The following is a 25599-nucleotide window of genomic DNA, read 5'->3' on the forward strand; positions in this document are numbered from 1 at the left end:
GCTAAATGAGATGCCAGAATGTGGTTTGTTTGTTTGTTTGTTTTGTTTTTTGAGACAGGGTTTCTCTGTGTAACTGCCCTGGCTGTCTTGGAACTCACTATATAGACCAGGCTGGCCTTGAACTCACAGAGATCTGCCTCTCTGCCTCCCAAATGCTGGAGTCAAAGGTGTGTGCCACCATACCCAGCCAGGACGTGGTTTTTGCCTTCAAAAACCCTGTGTTCTGGACACTCAGTGCTACACTTGGGTCCAGGATGCCTGAGTGTAATCCCAGCTGGCTGGAACAAAGACTTTCAATGCGCTATAAACAGCATCTCAATGACGATGGGCTCCCTGTTAACACGCTGCAGGAAATCAATTACTTTCAAACCTAGACACATCCTATACTGCATGGAGTAGATCTCACTTAGCCTTGGTATGCAATTATTTTTCACAGTTTTCAGATTCTATATACTAATATTTTACTGGACATTTTGCATTTATGACTGCAAGGAATATTCATGGGGGAGGGTTTTGTTTTGGGGTTTTTTGTTTTTTGTTGTTGTTTTTAATATCTTTGGGTTTGACTCCAGTTTCTACTTTCTGAAAGAGGCTGTAGAAAATTGGTAAAACTCCCTCCTTAAATGTTTCAGGTAACTCACCAGCGAACACCTCCGGACTGGTGCTTTGTCTCTGGAAAGTTATTAGCTGTTGATTCAATTTCAAATTTTCTGTCACTGATTTATAGAAACCAGGATTTGAATTAGGGACCTGAAATCAAGAATTAACTGCAAAACCCCACTCATCAGTAGTTGATTTAATTTTTTTTTTTTCTTCTACAAATGAGATTCCTAACACGTGTAGGAAAGATGGGTTGAATGGCATTTTTCAAACAGCAAAAGAGGCAGTTTCAAAACACTGTAAAGACGCCCAAATGCCTTCGGGCCCAATCCTTTTAAAAGGTTACCAGGCTCAAACTCTAGAAGCGAGTTCATTTTTTTTCCTGTTCCTCCCCGACCACACTAGCTAAAATTGCCTTAACGACCTTGAAAGAAAGGACCTCTCACGCCTCATCTCCTCTACGGCAAAAAATAATAAAATAAAGCAAGACAAAGTGAGGGATGACACTCTAGTTTTTCCAAGCCTTTTACGTGTGGATTTTGCAGAAGCCGTTTGGCCCAGGAGCCAATTCCCGCCTCCTACTTGGTACCGTCTGACTCCTGCTTTTTTTCCTGGGATTTCTCCACATCCTCTCCCGCTGTCGCGGGCTTCTTCATGTCAGATTGCACAGGACCCCTTCCGTCCACAGAGCCCGCCTCCCGGGGTTGCTCTCACCCAATCAGAGCTCAGGCAGGAAGTTGACCGGACACCCAACTTCCAGGGGCTTAGCCCCGCCTCCATCACGTGACCACCCACCCTGCCCATCTCTCACAGGAAGGCTCCAGAGAAGCCCCGCCCCACGCTCGCTGATTGGTCGCTGTTGGCACGGTCTCCTGGGTAACGGGAACGCGGTAGCCTGGCGGGGGAGTCCTGGTGCGCCTGCGCACTTACAAGATCGGGGGTGCCCCTGGAGCCTGGAAATGAAGGTAAATAACTTAGAAAAGGCAGGGGAGTGAGAAGACGCGGCCGCCGCTGGTTTCCTCGGAGCGCGCCTCTCAGTAGTTTGTGTCCCCGTCCCTCCGCAGGAGTGCTGAGGGGTGGAGGAACGCTCCCCGGGAGCGGGAGGGAGGGGATGGGGTTGTAGGGATGAGGGGAAAAGAAGCTCTGAAAGCAGGCGGAGAGGGAGGCCTGTGCCCTCTGGAACTCAGGAGAAGCCTGATCTGAGGATGCCCGAACTTCTCAGCCGTGGGGACGGGTCGCTCTGGAGGTAACCCGATGCCTCAAGCTGCCTTGTTTCTGTGGCTCAGCCACAGGCAACCCAAGCCCGTGGCCCAGAGCCCTAGAGAGAGTGAAAAGACTCCAAAACTTGAACTGTGTCCGGTGTACAGATTCCCGGTCCCTAGAACACATGATGGAGAAATTGCGCACGCTTGTGTGCGTCGTCCCCTGCACGAAGGTTCTCTACGATTGGGTTTGTTGTGAATCCCACAGCTGCAGCTTCTTTGCTCCTGTGATTTACCTCAGAGATTCCTACCCCGCCCTGCTCTGGCAAAGAAATGGAAAAGCTGATTTAAAATGGTTTTAGCTTTCCTAAAGCTTCACTGTCGCTCTTGTGTCAAATTGGATTGACGGATAATTCTAAATGATTCACTGCAAAAAGTGATTCACTTTCCGATATGATGTGTCAGGAAAGTGGAAATAACTTTTTTCTTTATAGCTGAGAATCCTGTGCTTGAGCGTTACAGCGGCTTGCTTTAATGTCTATAACTAGTAAGTAAGAACCAAACCTTTGGATTTCAAATTGGGAAGCTGTAACTTTCATTTTTGAGTTGTGCCTAGAGCGGCTATAAAGCTCTGTGGAAGAAAACTAACTTGTAAGATCACAGCCCGAGACAGAACTGCCGTGAAGGGAATAAAGTAAGGTTTACGGACATTGTAGTCACATAGTTGCAGAAGTAAGATGTTCTTAAGTACCTGTGTATGTCCATGCTGGACAAAACCTGTGTGTACTTGGATCATAGCGCATCTCTCCTTTAAGTTGTGACCCCAGGACACTGGCGTTCAGGACGTGGATACAGAATGTGTTCAGAAAGCATCGGAGGAGTTGCAATAGTGTGTAAGCTGCATCTACCTAGATAAGGGTATCCTTGTTTAATCTAAAGCATTTAAATCTAATATTTTTCATTTAGAGTCATGTTCCCAGGTGTTCTAGATTTGAAGTCTGATATAAGAATAATATAAATCAGTGAGATTTCAAATTTTTAACTTATAGAAATTATAAGATTGTTAAAGAAACAGATAAAATTGTGATCATTTGTTTTCGTTTTGCTGAGTTTCTCCAAAATTTATTTCAACATATAATCAACAGAAAAATTACCAATGAAGCCAGCATTGATACCCACACCTTGGGGGACAGAGGCAGGCAGATTTCTGTGAGTTTGAGGCCAGCCTGATCTACAGAGTGTTCCAGGACAGCCAGAGCTGTACACAGAAAAACCCTGTATCAAAAAGAAAAAAAGAAGAAATAGGTTTAACTTGTGGGTAAAAGAAGATAATTTTAAAGGAATTGTAAGCATCTTAGATAGGTCTATCGTAATCATCCAAGATATTTAAATAGTTGTTTTGTTAAATTTAATCCCCTAAATCTGTGTCACAATTAACAGATTTATGTTTAAATTCGTTCAGTGTGCACAAAGCACTGTAACACATTTTTTTTTATAAAGTTAACCATTGAAAACATTTAAAAGCACACAGCTTCAATCCCAGCACTCAGAAGGCAGAGGCAAGTAGATCTTTGTGAGTTCGAGGCCAGCCTGCTCTACATAGCAAGTTGCTGTCCAGCCAAAGCTACACATTGAGACCCTGTCTCAAAACAATCAAACGAAAGAAGTTGTGTGATAATCTCTTTTATCTTGAGGTCTGTTCTAGTCTCTTGTTGCTGTGATAAAAGTACCTGACAGAAACAATTTTTTTTTTTTTTTTTTTTTTTTTTAGGGAAACAAGGTTTATTTCAGCTTATAGTTCCAGATTACAGTCTGCTAAGCAGGGGAGGCACAGTGGCAGGAGCTTAGAGCAGCGAGTCATATCACACCTTCAGTCAAAAGTAGAGAGAAACAGATGCAGACATGCCCACTTGCTTGTTCTCAGGTCATTTCTCTTATACACTTTAGGACCCACTGTCTAGGGAATGGTGCCGCCCACAGTTGGGTGGGTCTTCACACATCAGTTAACTTAAGACAGACCAACCCAGTGTAGACAGGCCCTCACTGAGACCCCCTTCCCAATGACTCTAGGTTGTGTCAAGTTAACAATTAAAGCTAACTATCACAAAGTCCATCCTGCTGTACAGACTGTTTGTGTTTGATTGACTGGTTGATTTTGTTTTGTTCATTTTATTGTTTGTTCGATTTTTTGTTGTTGTTGTTAGTTTTGAGACAGGGTCTCACATTGTATCACTGGCTGACCTGTAACTCACTGTGTCGACCAGACTGGCCTCACACTGACAGAGATCCCTCTGTCTGTCAAGTGCTGGGATTAAAGGTGTATGCCACCGTACCTGGTGCTCATTGTTATTTATTTTTTGAATAAACACCATCATTCATTCTGCAGCCTACACATCTGCAGGATTAAAGTTTGGCATATTTTCTGGCCGATCCATAATTGTTTTGAAAATGTAAACATTGTGTTTATTTTTTAGCGTGTTTTCTCCCTGCTAGAAAAGACTTGGCTTGGTGCTCCGATACAGTTTGCCTGGCAAAAATCATCAGGAAACTTCATTGCAGTAACAGGGTAAGAAAAGAATGACTGTTTTAAATAATGGTTGTATGCGTATGTATCCACGTCTAACCTGTGCCCATACTGACTATTTAGTGTAAATTCTTGTGTGATAGTTAAAATATTCAACCCCATTAACATCACAGTTTACAGAACCTTTTCCTTGATCATCACTTTTTAAAGTACAAATTAAAAAGCTGCCATGAAAGAACACTGAAGTCACCTGAAATAGAGCCTAATTTTTTTAATTCATGGATAAATAAGAGAGATATTGAAGTATCTTTTATATTCTGCTTGCTTTCAGAGCTGATTATATTGTTAAAATCTTTGATCGCCATGGCCAAAAAAGAAGTAAAATTAGCTTACCTGGGTAAGTACAGGGGTGGATCAAAAAGTCAAGCTTTGTTGCCTACAATATTTAAAAAAAAAAAAAAAAAAAAAGACTGCTGTCTTAAAATTAAATCACATGAATAACCCCACTTTCTCTTGTTTTCTCTAGCTATAAAAGGTTTTTTCTTCATGTTAAAGTTAGTAAAGCATGTGTGTGGCACTTGAGTTAGAGTTTGTATCTGTATACATAAATACTCACATAGGTGAATACGTGAGTATGGTAGATGGGTCCAAAACAAGGTTCCTCTGGGACTGGGGATGCTTGAGCACTTGCACACAAGCATGAGGGCCAGAGTTCAGATCCTGAGAACACCCGTAATGCCAGGACCAGGGGAGAACCGTGATTGACCTGGGATTGCAGCCTTGGAAAACAAAGACAGGATTGATCCCTAGTGCAAGCTGGCCTCTTAGACTAGCCATATAGATGAACTCTGGGTTTGATTAAGAGGCCCTGCTTCAATAAATAAATAAGAAGAGTTATTGAGGATGATCCCTGCATGAGCCTGAAGCCTACACACACACACACACACACACACACACACACACACACACACACACGTATGTACCCTTACACATGAAAACATGCATACACATATAAACACCGTACACATGAAAATGGAAAAAAATTACAAAATTAGGAATACCCAATCTGTATTTCCTTTGGTACTTCCTCTCTGGAAATCATTGGAGGACAGTCACTTTGCGCATACTTCTTAGAGAAGGAAGATGTCTCTGCTTGCAGGATGTTGTTCTAAATGCTCCTGTAGACTAGTTGCTTTGATGGTTCAGTGTTACAGTCTGACTCTGTAGACAGACTCGGCGCGTGCTCATGTGCGGGGACTCCCTGCCCTCAGGAGACTTGCGCGGCTGTGCTTGTCAGTGCCTGTCTACCATCCATAGTTTGTTGACCACATTTCCCAGTCCTGTTGTTTACCTCTCTTGGCCTGGCCTCTCCCGCCTGCTCTGCCCTTCCTGCTGAAGCTGGTGGGTTTTCACCATTGCCCGCACTCTGCACTGTTGCTTCTGATTTCTGTATTTTGGGGAATGTGATGAAAATAGTTACTCAGTGATTATGCCTAAAGGAAGGCACTCAATATAAAAGGAAACCGTGTGAGTTTAATTGCCCAATCTCAGTGACACCTGCTTTGGTTGCATAAGACCCTCATCTGAATTCTGCTACTGGATTCATAATAGTTGGATTTGACCAAAAAAGATCTCCAGACAAATAAAATGCTGTCTAATTGTCGGTCTTTAATTGGCAAATGATTTTATCAACAATTTGAAAACTTCCCTCTTCTATGCTACCAAAGTTTTTGAGACTGTTAAAGGAAATTAGGGTCCTCCAAACACATCTTAACCATTTGAAGAATAAAGTAAAGTAAAATAATTGCCAACTTAATTGTAAATCAAAGTATGTTTTAGCCATGAGCAAAGAGTGTCCAAATGAAAACTAGCATTATATAAATGAAGAAGTCTGTTTTTTGGGAATTGTAGAAATTATAAAGTTAAAAACAGTGTATCTATGCATTATATATTTTACACAACATGTATGATTTTCTCCTGGTTTTGGTTTTGAGATGGGATCCCATGTAGCCAGGCTTGCTTTGAACTCAGTATATAGCAGAGGATGACCTTGAACTCTTGATCTTCCTCACTTATTCTAACAAGTTCTGAGTACTCAACTGTGGTGGTTTAAAAGAAAATGGCCCCCAAAGGGAGTGGCATTATTAGGAGGTGTGGCCTTATTGGAGGAAGTGTGTCACTGTGGGGGTGGGCTTTGAGTTCTCCTGTGCTCAAGCTGCTCCCAATGCCACAGTCCACTTCCTGTTGCCTGTGGATCAAGATGTAGCCAGCACCAAGTCTGGCTTTATAAGAGTTGCCATGGTCATGGTCTTCACAGCAATAGAAATCCTGACTAAAACACCAACTATCTTAGTTAGGGTTACTATAACACTGATAAAACACCATGACCAAAAGCAAGTTGGGGAGGAAAGGGTATGTTTGGCTTACACTCCTGTACCATTGTTCATTATTGAAGGAACTCAGGCCAGGAACTCAAACAGGACAGGAACCTGGAGGCAGGAGCTGATGCACAGGCCATGGAGGAGTGCTGCTTACTGTCTTACTCCCCATGGCTTGCTCAGCCTGCTTTCTTATAGAACCCAGGACCACCAACCCAAGGATGGCACCACCCACACAATGGGCTGGGCCTTCCCCCCATCAATCACTAATTAAGAAAATGAGCTGGGCAGCTTTAATCTCAGCATTCAGGAGACAGGGTCAGGTGGATCTCTGTGAGCTCAAGGCCAGCCTGGTCTACAGAGTGAGATCCAGGATAGGTACCAAAACTACACAGAGAAACCCTGTCTCGAAGGAAAAAAAAAAGTGCTCTATAGGCTGGCCCACAGACCAGTCTTACAGAGGCATTTTCTCAGTTGAGGTTTCCTTCTCTCAGATGATTATAGTTTGTGTTAAGTTGACATAACTCTAGCCAGCGCAACTGACCCTTGTCAAGTTGACACACAAACACATTGTGTTAAGCCACAATCTTTTCCTTCTTGTTCATCCCCAAGATCACACATTAATAAAGACATAACAATATACAGCATTTTACAAACTTAAAAGATCCCACAGCCTTACAAATTTAAACACTTTTAAGATTTGTCTCTTTAAAAATATCCAGTCTCTTTTAAAATCCAAATTCTCTGTAAAACCCCCAAATCTTTTTTCCCCTTTCTTTTTAAAGTCTCTAAACTGTGGACTCCTGTAAAATAAAACATAATTTAAGTACCTTCTTATTTCAGGAAGGAAAAACAGGGGCACAATCACAATTTGAACAAAGCAAAAACCAAACCCCCTGTTAGTGTCCTGGAGAAGTACCACAAAAGACCACCATCCACTTATGCAATCAGCAAGAGCATTTATTATCTCAAGAAAGTTTCCAGCATGCTGGGGCTGTCCACCCTACACAAAGGCAAAATGGCAATGAACCTTTTAAGCTCCTTAGGTAGGCTCCTTTTAAGCACAGCCAAGGGGAGGTCCTAGAGCATTTAGGTCATTTTAGATATGATTGGCTTGAGCAAGAAGGCAATCATATTAGTACATTCTAATTGGCCAGGGCTAATCAGGGATGGTTAAGGCTATAGCTTTTCCATTATGGGACAGGCCCAGACAAGTTGTAGGCTTTGTCCTCATTTTGTTGTCACCTTGAGCTTCTTGACTGTGGCTCAGGCCTGGCCTGGCCTGGTACTGCATGAACCAGGCCTCCTTGTCCTTGCTGTTGGGGGTGTTGGAGATTGATTGTTCATATCTCTCTCAGAAACTGCTTGTTCAGTCTCAGGAAACTGTTATAGTGTCTGCTTGGTCCTCTCACTCCCAACAGTATAAATAACAGGATGTCTAATATATGGGATCCACCCTTGATCTTCTGGGCTCCTCCAAAGGGCTTGGGTCACTTCTCTCCCAACATGAGGCACAACCTTGGCTGCCTCTGGAACACAGCTTCTGTGTGCTAACTCATAGGAAAATCTTCCAGAAGATTTCACCTACATGATGCTGGTCTCTTCTTAATCACTGCTAATTTCTCAGCTCTGACCAGCATTGATTATCCTAGCAAAGCAGGGTTTCACTTCAGTGGTTCTGGTGTCTTGTTGGTCTGACTCAAGCCTCAGTTAAGCTTTCTCAAAATATGCATTGGCCCCATAAAGTCTTTAAGTGGCTCTCAAACTTGCCTCTAGAACTTCACAAGCCAGGCAGGCCTCCATCCTGTGAATGTCTCTTAACATTCTTATCTTCCACACTCCCACAGAACAGCTCACCAAGCTTTGAACATTCCATGGCTTTTCCAGCCCAAAGATCCAAAGTCCTTCCACAATCCTCCTCAAAACAACATGGTCATGTCTGTCACAGCAACACCCCATTATCCTGGTACCAATTTTTGTCTTAGGGTTATGATGGCTGTGATGGAAACATCATGAGCAAAAGCACATTTGGGAGGAAATGGTTTATTTGACTTACACATTATCATAGTCCATCACTGAAGGAAGTCAGGACAGGAACTCAAACAGGACTGGAACCTGGAGGCAGGAGCTGATGCAGAGGCCATGGAGGAGTGCTGCGTACTGGCTTGCTTATCCTTTCTTACAGACCCAGTACCATCAGCCCAGGGGTGGCCACACCCACAATGAACTGGGCCCTCCCACATCAATCACTAGTTAAGAAAATGTCCTACAGGCTCTTCTCATGGAGCCATTTTTCTCAGCTGAGGCTGTCTCCTCTGATGACTCTAGCTTGTGTCAAGTTGACATAAAACTAGCTAGCCCACCAACCTTGATCTACTTTGTTTTACCTTTCTAGGTAGAATTTCATTTCTTATACTGCTTTTTCATTTTTGTAAATATGAAACAACCTTTCACTACTTGACCTTACATAATAAAATGCATTGCTTTGTAGGCTAACTTTGAAAAACCTAAAAAATTGGTCTTAGAAAATTACCTACTAAAGGACTGAGGATACAGCTTAGTGTAGAACACTTGGCTGACATAATAGAGGCCCTAGATTCAAGGCATAGATAGATAGATGGATGGATGGATGGACGGACAGACAGACAGATAAATGCCTATTGAACAGCCAAGCATGGCGGTACACAACTACAGTCTCAGTTATCAGGAGGCAGAGGCAGGAGGATCACTGCAAGTGTTAGTCCAGACTGGTTTACATGTGAGTCCAAACTAGCCAGAACTCTGTAAGAAGACCCTTGTCAAAGAAGAAGAAGAAGAAGAAGAGAGAGAGAGAGAGAGAGAGAGAGAGAGAGAGAGAGAGAGAAGGAAAGAAAGAAAAAGAAAAGAAAGAAAGTAAGTAAGAAAGAAAGAAAGAAAGAAAAAGAAAGAAAGAAAGAAAGAAAGAAAGAAAGAAAGAAAGAAAAGATAACACATTTAAAAAGCTACCTATTGGTTCTGATTTTTAATTCATTTGTAGAAGTGTTTGATGAATTTATCTTTCTGGGAGATGAGGTTTTTTTTTAATAGGACTCAGGAAAACCTGATAATTCGTTACCTACAATTTTATTTAGTATAGTGCATGGAAGTGGTTCTGAAAGTAGAACTTAAAAATCCCTCCATCCCTTCAAAGCAAAACCAAACAGAAACATGAAGCTTAGCGTTGCATTATCAGTGGATAGCAGGTTGAATTTCTCATTTTAGGATGCTCATGACCTATTAAAAGATATTGAGTGGTCTTGTTGCGGACAGAAGTCACAGATAGGTGAGTATTTGTTTCTTCTCTCTAACTTTTGAGAAGTGGATAGTGATGATTTTCTCTTTTCCAAAAGCAACTGTGTCGCCATGGATTGGGATAAAGATGGGGATATCCTGGCGGTGATTGCCGAGAAGTCTAGCTGCATTTTTCTATGGGATGCCAACACAAATAAAACCAGCCAGCTAGACAATGGCATGAGGTAAGGGTACCTTTGTTGTTATTTAAGTGGTGTATAAAGTATGAAATGACAAGACATTTTTGTCATTTATGTCATTTTTATTAATGTCAGTAATTGTACTTATTATTGAGGTATAATATGATATTTTTAACAGATGCACACAATGTGTACTGTGTAATTAGCATTTCCCAACTTTGTTGTTATTTTTCAATTTTTCAATGAGCAATGATACTGTTTGTTGTTTTTCAATTCTTTTGAAAGTTTTCCCTGAGAAGTGGGCCTCTGTGGTCCTGATGCTGGTCGTGTTTATTACTTTGACTTTGGAGATGCAGTGATTGATGCTGGTCGTGTTTATTACTTTGACTTTGGAGATGCAATGATGAGTTCTTTTTGTTGTTGTTGTTGGCACTTTGTTTCCTTTTGGTTTCCGTTTTTTGAAACAAGATCTCAAAAAGCCCATGCTGACATCAAGCTCACTGTGTAGCTAAGGATGACTTTGAACTCCTGATCCTCCTGCATCCACCTCCTACGTGCTGAGACTACAAGCCTGTACCACCCTGCCTTTCTTGAATAATTTTCTTATGAAAGAAAAATACCATTCCTTTTATGGTTTATATGTGTAATCCTTCCATTAGTTAGAATAAAGATGTTATGACCAGATGTGGTGGCATACACCTTTGATCCCAGCACTCAGGAGGCAGAAGCAGATGGATCTCTGTGAGTTCAAGGCCAGCCTGGTCTACATTGTGAGTTCCAGGAGAGGCAGAACTATATAGAGAGACCCTGTCTCAAAACAAAACAAAATCAAAAAAGATTAAAGATGTTATGGTTGTGGACTAGCTTCTTTTAAAAAGTCTTTCAGTGAACATACTGAAAATGACCACAATGAGACAGAATAGATAGGGAAAATCTGGAGGTGAGCTGGCTGCAGTGGTGCCCAATAAAAGGCCTTCATCAAACAAAGTAGCAGGTGAGGACATCGCGGTGGTCCTCTCACCTCGTGTCTCCTGAAAGAAGACTGCAGTCTGCCCAGTTAGCATTTACCTATTTGTTTTGTGTAGGAATATGAATGTATGCATGACTGTATGCATGTGTGCATGACTGTGTACATGCACTTGGGTGTGGATCCCAGGGATTGAACTTGGGCCATCAGACTTGGTAGCAAGTGTGTTCACCTGCTGAGCCATCTAGCCAGCCCCTGAAATTAGTTTTTAACTAAATTTTACTTTATTATTATATTCATTTATTATATTATTATAATAACTATAATAATATTATTTCCATTTCCTTTATTCACGTTATTGCCGCTAACTTTTCATATACTTCATAAATATTTCACGTCTAAATATCATCATAATGTATATAACCTTTCACAGATTCAACTTGTGTCAACTGCGCACAGAATTTTTGGTGCTCTGATTCCAGGTTTAGCTAGAGAAAATCTCCTCCAGCTTAACCTTTGTCCTTACTCAGTGTTCTGGAGAGCAGTGCCCTTTCTGAAGCTGTGCTACTCAGATGTAGCTACATTGGAATCACTAAAAGAGTCAGTCACATACTGATAGCTAGATCCACCCCCTGAGTTTCTGACTGAACAAGTCTGAGACAGGGTCTGATAAGGGGCATTCCCAACACATCCCTGGGTGCTGCTGCTGCCTCTGGGATGTTGGTTTGGACCCGTTGTGATTTCTTCCCTCAGTGTGTGAAGGAGCTAGTCTCCAAAGAGTTCTCATTCCCTTCTGTAGGGAATCCTAGAAATAGCAGCCTGGGAGTCCTAGAATGCTTGCAAGAACTCGGAGCTGGCAAGAAGGCCCTAAGCCAATGAACTGAGTGATCCCTGGGACCTCCGTGGTGGGAAGAGAGAACCGACTCCTCCCAATTGTCCTCTAGCTGTGGTGTCATCCCATACACACCAGTAAATAAATGTAATTCCAAATACCATTAGACAAAAGTGTTTTCTGGCTGCTTCTGAACAGCTTTGTAGTAGTGATGAGCAACAAACATAATCCTTTTTGTTTCTTTTCTGATGTAGCTAGGAATTGACCCAGGGCTTTGTTCAACTACACCATGCTCTACCACTGAAATATATGCTCAGCCAAGAGCCATCCTTTATAGCATTATGAACTCCCAGTGTTTCCTCCGATTTAATTTGCCGTGCTATGGAAAGCTTCTTGTCCCACCTCGTGCATTTGTGTGTGGTGCCTTTATGTGTGTGCATGTGGAGACCCAGGGCCGACATGGGGAGCCTTCCTGATCACTCCACCTTATTCATGGAACCCAGAGTTTACCAGTCTAGCCAGCTTGCTCTGGGGATCCCCTTTCTGTCTTACAGGCACTAAAATCACAGGCAGGCCCACCGGGCATTTACATGGATTCTGGAGACCACTCTGCTCCCCCACACTTGTGCACCAAGTACTTTATCCACCAAGCCTTCTTCCTAGACCTCCAAAGCTACCTTTTAAACAGTGCATAAGGTTTCATGTCACTGCGCTAGAGGCTGTGGGACCTGGGTAAATGGAGCTGATAAGTGAGATGGACTAAAGTCTCATTCACTAGCCAACTTTATTCAGAGCATCAGACAGTTTATTCTCTGAGGGTTAAGTAGAGTCATGTGAGTAACATATATGATCACAAGGACAAGCCACACGTGGCTGACAAGTCAAGATGGCAGACAAACCTCATGTGGAAAAATGTGTTTCCATAGAGACATATAAACAAATACCAATAGCCAGCTGTAATGAATAATCTGAAGTAAACTCGCTTCTATCCACTACACCTGGGAAGAGCATAAAAATACATTCTCAAAACAATTCCCTGTTTTGAAGAAACTGAGGTTACAAGACTCTTGACTTGTTTTCCTGGAGTTTTCTCACAAGCACTCAGAATTCTCCTCACTCCATTCTTGGATCATTCTGGCAGCTTCATTGTCCATTAAAATTTTTACCATAATTATAGTTAAAACCATCATCAGTAACACAAATTACCCCATGCATTTGAGGTTCTGTAACAACTGAATTGAAGTCTGTATTCATTATTTATTGGTATTTTGAGTCTTAACTGCTGCCGAGATGATCTTGTACTGGCTCCACATTTTCTTTTAAATTTTTAATTTTATTTTATGTGTATGGGCTTGCCAGCATGCATGTCTGTGAACCACATTATTTCTGGTGCCTGCAGAGGCCAGAAGAGGGTGTTGAATCCCCTGGAACTGGTGTTTGAGACAGTTGTAAGCTACCGTGTGGGTACTGGGAATCAAATCTGGGACCAGCCAGTGCTCTTAGCCTCTGTGCCATCTTCTGTTGCCTCCAAAGTTCTTTTAGCACTGAGTCTTCATCTAAGAACTATGAGTTGTGTGGGGTGTTTGTTTGTTTGTTTATTTGTTTTCTTGAGGCAGAGTCTTACTATGTAGTTATAGGGGGCCTCGAACTCACAGAGGTCTGTCTCTGCCTCCTGAGTGTTAGGATTATAGGTAAAAGCCCGTGAGCTATAATGTTACACTTCAGCTTCTAAGCAGAGGTTACAGTTATACGTGAAGTATATCTTAGAGGATTGTTAAGGGGTTATGATTGTGGATTGTTCTGTAATATGTATCTTAATATTACAGGGATCAAATGTCTTTCCTTCTTTGGTCAAAAATTGGAAGTTTCCTGGCTGTTGGGACCATTAAAGGAAATTTGCTCATTTATAATCATCAGACATCTCGAAAGATTCCTGTTCTTGGTAGGTTCTGGCTAGAAACACTGCTACATGTTTAAGAAGCTGCAAGGGAAAAATCTGTGGAGAAAGGCTTCCCTGGTCCATCTTCGATTGCTGACCAGGAAGATCCCTCTCCTGCTGCTGAGATTTCCTGAGGTACACAGGACAGACTGAGTTAAGGTCAGCCTATGTCTTCGAGCATCAGGACGCTAATGACAACTGTTTTCTCTTTCACACTGAGCTTGAATCTCTAGACATGGAATAGCTCATGTGCATATATCAACACCTGTTGACCACGTATGTTCATTGTTGGCTAGTTTTAGTCAATGTTGTTGTGTTATAACATATACTGATGTTCATCCATGTAGGAAGTGAACTGAAACATTCAGTGATTGCTTAGATAGGATCCATACTCCCAATCCTTATCCCATCTTGTCTCCAAACACCAGGAATGCAGACATTGGACTATGAGTAGTTGGCCTCAGAGTATGTGGCTCATTTGCATAAAGTACTCTGGTTCCTCCAATCTCTGTTCACTTGGCCTTGGGCCCTGAATACCCTTGAAGAGTGACCCTTTTCATTGTAGCATCACACTGGTGACTGATAGAATGAACAGGGTTAACTCCAGGCATGTGGACGGGAAAAGCCTCGCTATAGCTAAGGGAGGCAGCACACGATGGAGACAGCGGCACCTACAGGACATGTGAGGAAGTGCTTTCCATTAGGAGCAGTGCGTCATTTCAGATGATTTTCACATGTATCTCTTTAGTATTCATTTTAATTTTTAATAATGAAAGATAAATAGAAGGATCATTAATCTGTTTGAAGGACCAAACTAAAATTTCTTCCCAGTTACAAAAATCAACTTTTTCTATGCAAATTTCTTTTTCGTTGTTTTTTTGATTTTTTGAGACAGGGTTTCTCTGTGTAACAGCCCTAGATATCCTGGAACTCGCTCTGTAGACCAGGCTGGCCTTAAACTTGGAGATCCACCTGCCTCTGCATCCTGAGTGCTGGGACTAAAGACCTGTGCCCCCAGCTGGCTCCATGTAAATTTCTGTATGACTCCAGTAGGCATTTTGTTTCCCACTTTATCTATGAGAATGTCCTCCAATACATTGATAAGCCCCAGAGATTTGACACTGGATATGGAAATAGTATGTTAGAGCATGATCATTCTCATGTGAGGCTGCCATATGAACATGATGTTATTGTGATCTTTGTATTTAATATGAATATGATTCTGCCCACATTCTTTCTTAATAACCATGTAAAGTATACCTGCAAAGATTCTAATCAATTACCCATCTTAGGTAAATATACCATTGCTTCTCCCATGCTTGGTTGGCATTTGTGGCTTGGCTCTGTTTCCTCTCAACCTTTTTTTAAAGCTTTATTTTTGTTATTCTAAATTATGTGCAGGTACTGATGTCTGTGCACATGAGTACAGATGCCTATGGAGGCCAGAGGCATTGGATCCCCTGTAGCTAAAGTTACCCACAGCACCTGATGTGGGTGCTGGGAACTGAACTTGGTCCTCTGGAAGAGCACACACGCTCTTAACCACTGGGCCATCTCTCCAGCCGTTCCTCTTACCTTTGCTAAAATCAGGTCACCCCACTCATGGCTTCTTGGTGCACTGTATAGAAACCACGTATGCATTTCATGGTGTACCGATCCATTCCTTTGAACTCAACTAGATGCTGGCATTTCTTGCTTTGCAGGGTTCTGATACGCACAAATGGCAGTTATGATAGCTTAATTAAATAATGCCAGTCTCCCATTTCAGTCATCAGAGTACTATAAGGTCAGGTAGTTCGTGTTACCTGTTCTTACTGATGTTGTACTTACCCTGAGTTTGAGCAGTGTGACGGTGTCTAGAAAAAGGAAGGTTTCTTCTCCCTTTCCTTGGTAAAGAAAGGAGCTTATGGGCCAGTGTGATGGCTCAGCAGGTAAAGGCACTTGCTGCCAAGCCTAACAACCTGAGTTCAGTCCCTGCAACCCTCACAGTGAAGGAGAGAATCGGCTCCCAAGATTGTCCTTTGACCTCCACAAGTGAGCTATGCAACACACATGCACACACCATGTGTGTATACACACACACAAATAAATAAATAGATGTGATTTTAAGGAGTAAAGAAGAAAGGCGCTTGTCTGTAGCATCTTTTGGCCTCTCTTCACATAACCTTTTCCTGTCCTGATGTCGCTGCCCCCCCTGAGTCCTTTAGTCTGTGATCAGCATGAGCTCTCTGGCTACAGGCTCTTCTCTGAATGTCCCCGTCACGTCTGTGCTCCGCTCTGCTGATTTGAAATGCTCTCTGTAGCCTGAGGATCCCTGAAATCTGTGTCTCTTCAGCCCGCTGGCTGGACCCACATGTGCAGGTTCTTACTGTCTATCCTCAGGGAGGTACTCGTGAGCACTGCACACCCAACATCTCCCAAACCCTCCTGATGGATCAGGAAGGTCCTCTTAGGTGTTCCCTCTGGTTGTGTCCAGGTTGCAGTCTGTCTAATCACCATTCCTGTCTACCATCACGGGACAGCCTCATATTTTCTGTCTAATTTCCTGCATTCTCATCACCTGTGTCCTCTTGCCCTGCTCTAGCCTGGATGCGCCCTCTGTGTGCTCATGGGTCCTACATCCTTAGGTCCAACCACCCACAGTTGGAAAATATTCAGGAAAAAGTGTTGCACTTACACTGAACACACACACACACACACACACACACACACAAGTCCTCCTACTATTCCTTAGTGGTGTGATGCTGTAGTGAGCAGAGTCCCTTCTTAACACATGTTTCACTAGGGAATGTTCACATTTGTACCTCAGTGTTACCATGAATTATACTATAATTATCATGAGCAGTTAAAACTATGAATGAGGCCGGGCGGGGGTGGCGCACACCTTTAATCCCAGCACTCAGGAGGCAGAGGCAGGCGGATCTCTGTGAGTTCAAGTCCAGCCTGGTCTACAAAGCGAGATCCAGGAAAGGTGCAAAGCTACACAGAGAAACCCTGTCTCGAAAAACCAAAAAGAAAAAAAAACAAAAAAAAAAAAAAAAAAAACCTATGAATGATAAGTCAGCTTATATCAAGGATTTATGAGACCATGGGCTGAATGGTAGCTTTGGGATTTACTTCTCATAAGAATTACCATTTAAGTCTGGTTCTGTGATAAATCAACAAAATTTGTGGAGGAAACCATTGTTCTCTGCTGGACCCTATGTGTATTATCCAGACGAAAAGTTGTTACGTACCATTGTCTTAATTTCTAGCTTGGTGATAAAGCACTGGAAGTAAGGTTGTATAGACACTAAGGGCTTAGACGAGGGTAGAATCCCTTCACTGTTCATTCCCAGGGCACAGAAGACTAGCATCACAAATTTTTTATTTATTTTTTGAGAAGTCCATGTATCTGCAAAAATTGTCTCTTTTTTTCAGGAAAACATACTAAGAAAATCACATGTGGATGTTGGAACACAGAGAATCTTCTCGCTTTGGGTGGCGAAGATAAAATGATCACTGTTAGTAACCAGGAAGGCGACACCATCAGACAGGTGATACATTACAGTCTCTGCTGGAAGCGGTCACTTCTCCTTGTAATGAACAGCTTTATATCAAACTATAATCAACTATATAAAATTTTAAGTCACACTGGGCGGTGGTGGTGCACGCCTTTAATCCCAGCACTTAGGCTTTAATCCCAGCACTTGGGAGGCAAAAGCAGGTAGATTTTTGTGAGTTTAAGGCCAGCCTGGTCTGTAGAGTGAGTTCTAGGACAACCAGGACTACACAGAGAAACCCTGTCTTGAAAAAAAACAAAAGAAAAGTCACTATGTGGAGTATGCATATAATTTCATATTTTAAAGATATTGATATTTTGTTTTATGTATATAAGTGTCTCACCACAGTTATGTATGTACACCATGTACGTGCCTGGTACCCACAGAAGTGAAAAGAGGGTGTCAGATTTCCTGGAACTGGACTTACGGATGGTTACTAACCACCGTGTGGGTACTAGGAACTGAACCTGGGTCCTCTGCAAGAGCAACCAGGGCTCTTAGCTACTAAGCCATCCCTCCAGCCCACAATCTTATGTTTTAAATGACAAAGAAACCTTTGTCTGTTCCCATGCCGCCATACGCGTGTGCAGCACCCAGATACACACGGACACTCATACTTCCACACTTGCATACACACACACCCAAATCCTTTTTTATGTTTTAAGATGACTAAGTTATCTATTAAAGGAAATACGTTTTCCCCTTTGGTATTAAATGGATTCTCGGCTCTGTGGTTATAGTATGTTTGTGATGAAGTCTTACTTTATGTATGCATGCTGATAAATGTTAAGAACTAGAGGGCTCTGGACTTCAGTTAAGATGAAATCCTACTTAGGATTGACTTGATCCTAAAAGGGCCCCTCCTTAAGGGAACTTGTTCTGCCAGTAGCTACCTAATATCACCAATGGGAAAATTATTCTTTGAACTGCTGTCTATACTGTAGTATTGACTGAAATGTTCTTGGAATATCTGCTTCGTTAGGCACATGAGTAAACCCTGCTCTGTGCTATCCACACAATCGGGAATATGATGTATTCAGCAGTTGCTGCTGTCTAACAAAACATCTCAAAATGCAGGAGCTTAAAACCCTGTGTTTCCTAGTTGTCGACAAGGAATCCAGATGTGGCTTCTTGAGGTGCCTCTGCCTCAGGATCTCCCACACGGCTGTTCTAAGTCCACTCATGTAGTTGTTGGCCGAGTTCAGCTCCCTGCAGATTGCTGTTCCTATAGAGAATCACTATGCACTGTAAGTCCCGATTCCTTGCCGCATGGGTCTCTCCCGTGGAGTATACAGTGGGTTCATGTGTCAGAAGTATGGGCTCACGTATATAATGTTGGGAAGTAGTGGACCCTTCGGAGAGCTGGAGCCTAGGAGAAGGTGCTAGGCAAGTGCCCTACCACTGAACTGCATCCCCAACCCACTGTTTTTTGCATTTGAGACAGGACCTCACTCTGTAGCCCAGGCTAGCCTGGAACTCATTATATAACCCAGGCTTGCTTTAAACACATAGTATATTTCTGCCTCAGCCTCCTGGAAGTTTTAAATCTGATAATTCTACACTTTATTTTGAGAGAGCACTTGGTAGTTCTTTTAAAACCCTGCTTGAAATACATGTAAAGGCAATGTATACATGTATAACATAATTCACAGATGACAATGATGAAACTCATAATTACAGAAGACAAAGCAAGGCTGAGACACTGGTGCTCACCTGTCACACTGACAAAATGACATATGATGTGAGCACATAGTCTATTGATAAAACTGTAGATGAAAATCACATACCCCTCGGGATGGGCAGTTGAAAAAAGCTGCCGAACTCCACAGGCCAAACAACACCATTTCTAGACCTTCACCCTGCTGGGTGCACCTCCTGTAGCACAGAAGTATAGTCTGCTGGGCTACAGAGACTGGCTCAGCAGTTAAGAGCACTTGTTCTTACAGAGGACCCAGGTTCGATTCCCAGCACCTGCATGGCAGCTTACAACCTTTCATAACTCCTGTTTCCACAGCCTCTTATGACCTCTGAGGGTACCAGGCACACAGATAGTGTATAGACATACAGGCAAGCAAAATCATATGCATAAAGTGAATCTAAAATAAAAATTGAATAATAAAAAGTACAGTCTACTGAAACTTTAATGTGCCCTTTCTCATTTTTATGAGTAGCCCGGTATCTCTTTAAAGTGTTTATTATATAATCTCTCTCACTCTTGCACGTGCTCGCTCTCTCTCTCTCTCTCTCTCTCTCTCTCTCTCTCTCTCTCTCTCTCTCATATGACTGTGTTTTAGGGACTTTTGGTGTCCTGCTCCTCTGTGAGTTACATTCTTTTGAACTTTCAGCTCATTTTCTGCAGGGTTTATCAGACTTGGAGTGTTTGGCCCAACCCTTCAGGGTATGGTGGGCCTGGCTCCTACCACCTTTCATTTAAGTTTCTCTCTAGAGGAACTCCCAGACTGCTCAGTGTGCAAGCTGGAACTGCAGACCTAATGAGAACAGGAAAGCATGTCGTGGATCACATTCTTGAAATGAACGTTGTTTTTTCTGACCCAGACCGCCAGCTAAGAAGTGGTTTCCCTGACACCCTTGTCTCTAGCCACACTGGAGGCTGCAGCTTGAGTGTGCATACACTTTCCTTTCTGTGGGGTGTTTGCTGAGGATGTCTGTAAATCCTTCCTTGAGCTTAACTTTCCATTTAAGAAAAACACACATTCTGTTTCACCCAGAATTTCCAGGTATTTGGCAGTAGAATTTTCAGGTTCATAATCCAAATTTAGTCACAAATAAAAACAAGCTTGGTGCTTTATTACTATTCAGCATGACTCTAGAAGGTTTGTTTTGGAGAGGGAAGGTGTTTCAAAGTGAAGCCTGGGCTTCATTCCTGCTGTGCTTAGCGCGTGTCCTGTCACTGAGCTTCACCCTGACGAGAGTGATTTGATTACTGAGTTCATTCACAGCGATGATGTTCTTTCTTACCCCTGCAGACACCAGTGAAATCAGAGCCCAGTGACATCAAGTTTTCCACAAGCAAGACAGATGACCGGATTTCTTCTGCTGAAAACACAGTAAGCATTCTAATTCAAGCCCACACCCAAATCATTTGGGTAGTTTCATAGTGTACTCAATTTCCTTTTCTCGGCTGGCTCAGACTCGATAAGTTACGTCTGTTGTTTCTTAAACCAAGGTAAGTCTTAGCCTCTCAGACCCAAAAGTTTTGTTTGCCATTGCTAACTGCCTGACACCCCAGCAGACAGGGACATTTCCTGTTATGGGTGGTGTGCCCGTTTCTGTGGTAGCAGAAACTTAGAGATCCCTTCCAGAATGGAAACATCAAAGCACATGGTGGCACATGTCTTAATCCCAGCTGTCTGGAGGCAGAGGCAGGTGGATCTCTGAGTTCAAGGTCAGCCTGGTCTACAGAGCAAGTTCCAGTACAGCCAGAGCTACACAAAGAAACCCTGTCTCAAACATAAAAGCAAACAAAAAAAGATGAAAACAATGATTTCTGTGTGATTTAGGATTTTTTTTCTCATTGCTGATAGTAAACGGATCTCTGAAAAATCATAGCTTATGTTTCTTTAACATGTGCAATTTCCTTGCTGTATTGTAACATTCTAGAATTCAGGTAATTTTTGTAATAAATATGAAAATATGTAAGAAGGTAATGTTTATTTCCCAAAAGGCTGTTTTAAATTGATGCTGTTGTAGTTGATAACATTTTAGAATCCAGAAAATATAGCAAAGTATCATTTTCAACATAAGTTGATAAACACTTTTCTCTCCTTGACATAAGGATAGCCTCCAATGAGAATTGGATCCTACTTCAGCCACACTCACCTGGGGGTGGGGGGCTTAGAAAATGATGCTAAAGTTAGCTAGCTTATCCTTAAGAGTGCACACCTGTAATCCTGGCTGGCTCACAAACCAAGTGGCCTCTTAGAAGGAAAAATTCTGTACTGCAAAAATGAATTCAGCTGCAAGGAAAACCATGTCAGAGTCACTCCTCATAAACAGCACAGTGTCTGGAAGAGGTGTAGAGGGTTCAAAAGACTGTCACGTTCAAAAGACCTTGTCATGTACCGCAAAAGGATACTGAAAACACGGAAAGCCGAAGGCTTTTGCCAGACCGACCCTACACATCAGTAAATGCTGTCTGCTATTTGTTAGTTACATTTATACTCATGACGGCATTTAGCACATCCAGCTTTGGCTTGCTGTCTTCATAATGGGGTTCAGCTGTTTGGACTTGCTTGTTGGTCTTCTTGTGAAATTCTGAGTAACTCATTCCACGATCTCCCGATCTTCTCTGGCAGATAAGTGCAGTGGTTGGCAAGAAAATGTTGTTTCTTTTTCACCTGAATGAACCTGATAACCCAGTGGATCTGGAGTTTCAGCAGTCCTATGGCAACATCGTCTGCTACAGTTGGTATGTACAAGAACCCACGTGTTTTTTCTTACTGATGATGTTTGTCTGTCTGTAACATTATATTCTGTATATGGCATTCTCCTCATTTCAGTCTGTGATTTCATGTGTAACACTACCCAGCATGTTATCTGGTACACAGTAGGGCCTCAATGAATTATATTTTATCATATGAAGGTTTTTACCATTTTACCCTTGAGAGCTCATCTCCTTTTTAATCCCATTATTGCTTTGCTGCTGTAGGTATGGTGATGGCTACATCATGATTGGCTTTTCCCGAGGAACATTTCTGGCCATTTCTACTCACTATCCAGAAGTTGGACAAGAGATATTTAAGGCACGTGACCATAAGGATAATCTAACCAGTGTGGCATTGTCACAGACTCTGAACAAAGCTGCTACATGTGGAGATAACTGGTTAGTTGGAGTCACATATTTCTGGGAACGTGGGGATGTCTTAGTCAGGGTTTCCATTGCTATGAAGAGACATCATGACCACAGCAACTCTTATAAAGGAAAACAGTTAATTGGGGCTGGCTTACAGTTTCAGAGGTTCAGTCCATTATCCTCATGGCAGGAAACATGGTGGTGAGCAGACAGACATGGTGCTGGAGAAGGAGCTGAGAGTTCTACATCTTGATCCAAAGACAGCAGGTGTCCCACAGTGGGTGCAGCTTGAGTAAATGACACCTCAAAGCCCACCCCCACAGTGACACACCTCTTCCATCAAGGCCATACCTCCTAATAGTGCCAACTCCCCATGGGCCAAGCATTCATACACATGAGTCTATGGGGGCCATTCCTATTCAAACAACCACAGGGGGATACTCAAGAGAATCAACAGAACTTCGGGGTTGATGTGCATCTGACATCCACACTTTCTTGGACTCTGAATGTTACAGGGAAAAATATTTAAGTCCTCTACTTCCCTGCTCATATTCATATGGTCAGCACTCATAGTCTCTTGATAATATATAGTAAAATAGCAAGAGTATTTAACAAAGAAAACACATAAAGGTTTTATGCCTCAGAACAAAAGAATAAAATAGAGTATGCTAGAAAATCAATCTTAAAACTAAAATGGGAGTTTGAGATTACATGGAGTGAGCACACTCCATCTGCCTCTCACCAGGACAGGTGTACAGACTGAAGGGCTTTGGAAATTAAGTAATAGCAGGCCAGTTAGAGGACCAGACCAGAATTCAGTGTCACAACTCAGCAGGGAGTCCCCCATTTGTCTGTCAGCCTTTCCTAGCCAGTGTTCACAGCAGCCCGGAATCTGAGAGTGGGCTCCAGGGCACAGATGGAGGGCCGTGAAGAGGCTGTTCACTGCAGGCCGAAGCTGTAGAGAGAGGACACCTGGAGGGATGAGGGATGATAGGGGGAGGGGGAGCGAGGTCCAGCAGCAGGGGAGGGGAGGGGAGGAGAGAGGGTCCAGCAGCAGGGGAGGGGAGGGGAGGAGAGAGGGTCCAGCAGCAGGGCTGGGGAGGGGGAGGGGAGGAGAGAGGGTCCAGCAGCAGGGGAGGGGAGGGGAGGAGGGGAGGAGAGAAGGTCCAGCAGCAGGGCTGGGGAGGGGGAGGGTGAAGAGAGAGGGTCCAGCAGCAGGGCTGGGGAGGGGGAGGAGAGAGGGTCCAGCAGCAGGGCTGGGGAGGGGGAGGAGAGGAGAGAGGGTCCAGCAGCAGGGGAGGGGAGGGGGAGGGGAGGAGAGAGGGTCCAGCAGCAGGGCTGGGGAGGGGGAGGAGAGAGGGTCCAGCAGCAGGGCTGGGGAGGGGGAGGGGAGGAGAGAGGGTCCAGCAGCAGGGCTGGGGAGGGGGAGGGGAGGAGAGGGTCCAGCAGCAGGGCTGGGGAGGGGGAGGGGAGGAGAGGGTCCAGCAGCAGGGCTGGGGAGGGGGAGGGGGAGGAGAGGGTCCAGCAGCAGGGCTGGGGATGGGGGGAGAGGAGAGAGGGTCCAGCAGCAGGGCTGGGGATGGGGGGAGAGGAGAGAGGGTCCAGCAGCAGGGCTGGGGAGGGGGAGGGGGAGGAGAGGGTCCAGCAGCAGGGGAGGGGGAGGAGAGGAGAGAGGGTCCAGCAGCAGGGCTGGGGAGGGGGAATAGGGAGGGTGATTAGAAACAATGTGCAAAAATGCCAGAATGAAACCCAATAAAAATATATACTCCTTTTTCTTTACTTTTCAGCATAAAAATCCATGATTTGACAGAATTAAGAGACATGTATGCTATAATTAACCTGGATGATGAAAATAAAGGTATTGATCTCTCCAGAGCCCACTGGCATTTTGTCCTTGTAGTTATGGAGAATAATGGTTGTTGTGTGCTTTGCATTCTTATAGGAGGAATAAAATTCACACCTTTCTGTGAAGCTCCCTAAAATAGTTTCTTTACTTTAGGAGTTGTGATTAGTGGTACTGCTTGACTAAAAGGTTGTGGGTATGCTTGGGCCCCAGAGGCTGACAGCAAACTTGAATCCCAATTGTACAATGGATATATACTTTGTTTGAGCCATAGCAGATGACTCAGGGCCCATGGTCTCTTGTTAATGCTTAGAGAAATAGCAAGATGATTTAGAGAAGAACACATCTCAAGTTTTTAATGCCTATTACATGAAAATATTTATTTGCTTGCCTGTCACCATATATTGTGGCTTTGAATGATGGTTTGTTTTGTGAATTGTTTCAGGGTTGGGTACCTTATCCTGGACTGATGATGGTCAGTTGCTAGCACTGTCTACCCAAAGAGGCTCACTCCACGTCTTCCTGACCAAGTTGCCCATCCTTGGGGATGCTTGTCACACAAGGATTGCGTATCTCACCTCCCTCCTTGAGGTCACTGTGGCCAACCTCATTGAAGGAGTACGTAAATCGTGTGGTCTGCCCCTTGTTTATAAACTGAAACGGTTCTAACAGTTGACTCACTGCTGTTCCAACGCTGTGTTTTAGGAAGCCCCGATCACGGTCTCCGTCGATGTGGAACCCAACTTCATCGCAGTGGGTCTCTATCATCTGGCTGTGGGGATGAATAACCGAGCTTGGTTTTATGTCCTTGGTGAAAATGGCAAGTCTAAATCCGAGTGCTGGATTTTTGAATACCTTTCCATTTCTGTACTATTTGCAAAGCACTGCAAATGATTTTTGAGACCGAGTCTTCTCTCGTTTACGTCCTGGTCTCTCTTTCTTAACTTAAACGGCTTGGTTTCTACTCTAAAATCTTTGCATACCGTCTAGGCAGATTGCGTTCTTTGCTTCTGTAGTGAAGGCAGCACGGTGGGAGTTCTCCATCACAGAGGCCCTGGGTGGAAGGTCCCTTCTGCCCTGGTAAAGGATTGGAGCTACCCTGTGAATGTGACTTAATCCAGAAGATAAAGCTACTTTAAAGGGAACAGGAGGCTGATGAGGTGAAATTAAGCATTGTGACCTCACTGCACAGTGACTTTGTTGAGGCACACCTAAGCCTGGGAAATGCTTACCTAATGGTGTCCATTCCTGCCGTGTTGTTCTTTGAATAATGCTATTTCCATATAGAGAACCTGGTCTTTCCTCCCCTTCTCTCTATTCAATATTTTCCCCAATCCTAAGTCTGATAAAGAGCCCTGAGAAGTGACCTATTAAGTAGAACGCTCCGTTAAACCTCCAGTCACTGGAGGCCTGAGTCATGCTGCCTTTGACTTCCTCTGCTGCTGTTTTATTTCTGGACTGCTAGAGAATCCCCGAGGGTAACTTATATGGCAACCGAGAGTTTCTCAGA

At 43.3% G+C, this 25599-nt stretch overlaps 1 protein-coding gene across 1 annotated transcript in view; it reads left to right on the forward strand.

Moving 5' to 3' along the window:
- The first annotated feature begins 1473 nt into the window (after window positions 1-1473).
- The window catches only part of Wdr19 (WD repeat domain 19), an 86656-nt gene continuing 62530 nt past the window's right edge, over window positions 1474-25599 (forward strand). Inside the window, exons 1-12 of the mRNA XM_059275906.1 lie at window positions 1474-1565; window positions 4277-4368; window positions 4658-4723; window positions 10073-10198; window positions 13779-13894; window positions 17312-17427; window positions 20421-20501; window positions 21750-21862; window positions 22103-22276; window positions 24034-24104; window positions 24535-24707; window positions 24795-24909. Of these exons, the coding sequence (XP_059131889.1) occupies window positions 1560-1565; window positions 4277-4368; window positions 4658-4723; window positions 10073-10198; window positions 13779-13894; window positions 17312-17427; window positions 20421-20501; window positions 21750-21862; window positions 22103-22276; window positions 24034-24104; window positions 24535-24707; window positions 24795-24909 (1249 nt within the window). The 5' untranslated portion in view covers window positions 1474-1559. The remainder of the gene's footprint in view (window positions 1566-4276; window positions 4369-4657; window positions 4724-10072; window positions 10199-13778; window positions 13895-17311; window positions 17428-20420; window positions 20502-21749; window positions 21863-22102; window positions 22277-24033; window positions 24105-24534; window positions 24708-24794; window positions 24910-25599) is intronic.

Source organism: Peromyscus eremicus, chromosome 10 (genome assembly GCF_949786415.1).
Source record: "Peromyscus eremicus chromosome 10, PerEre_H2_v1, whole genome shotgun sequence".
Lineage (NCBI taxonomy): Eukaryota > Metazoa > Chordata > Mammalia > Rodentia > Cricetidae > Peromyscus > Peromyscus eremicus.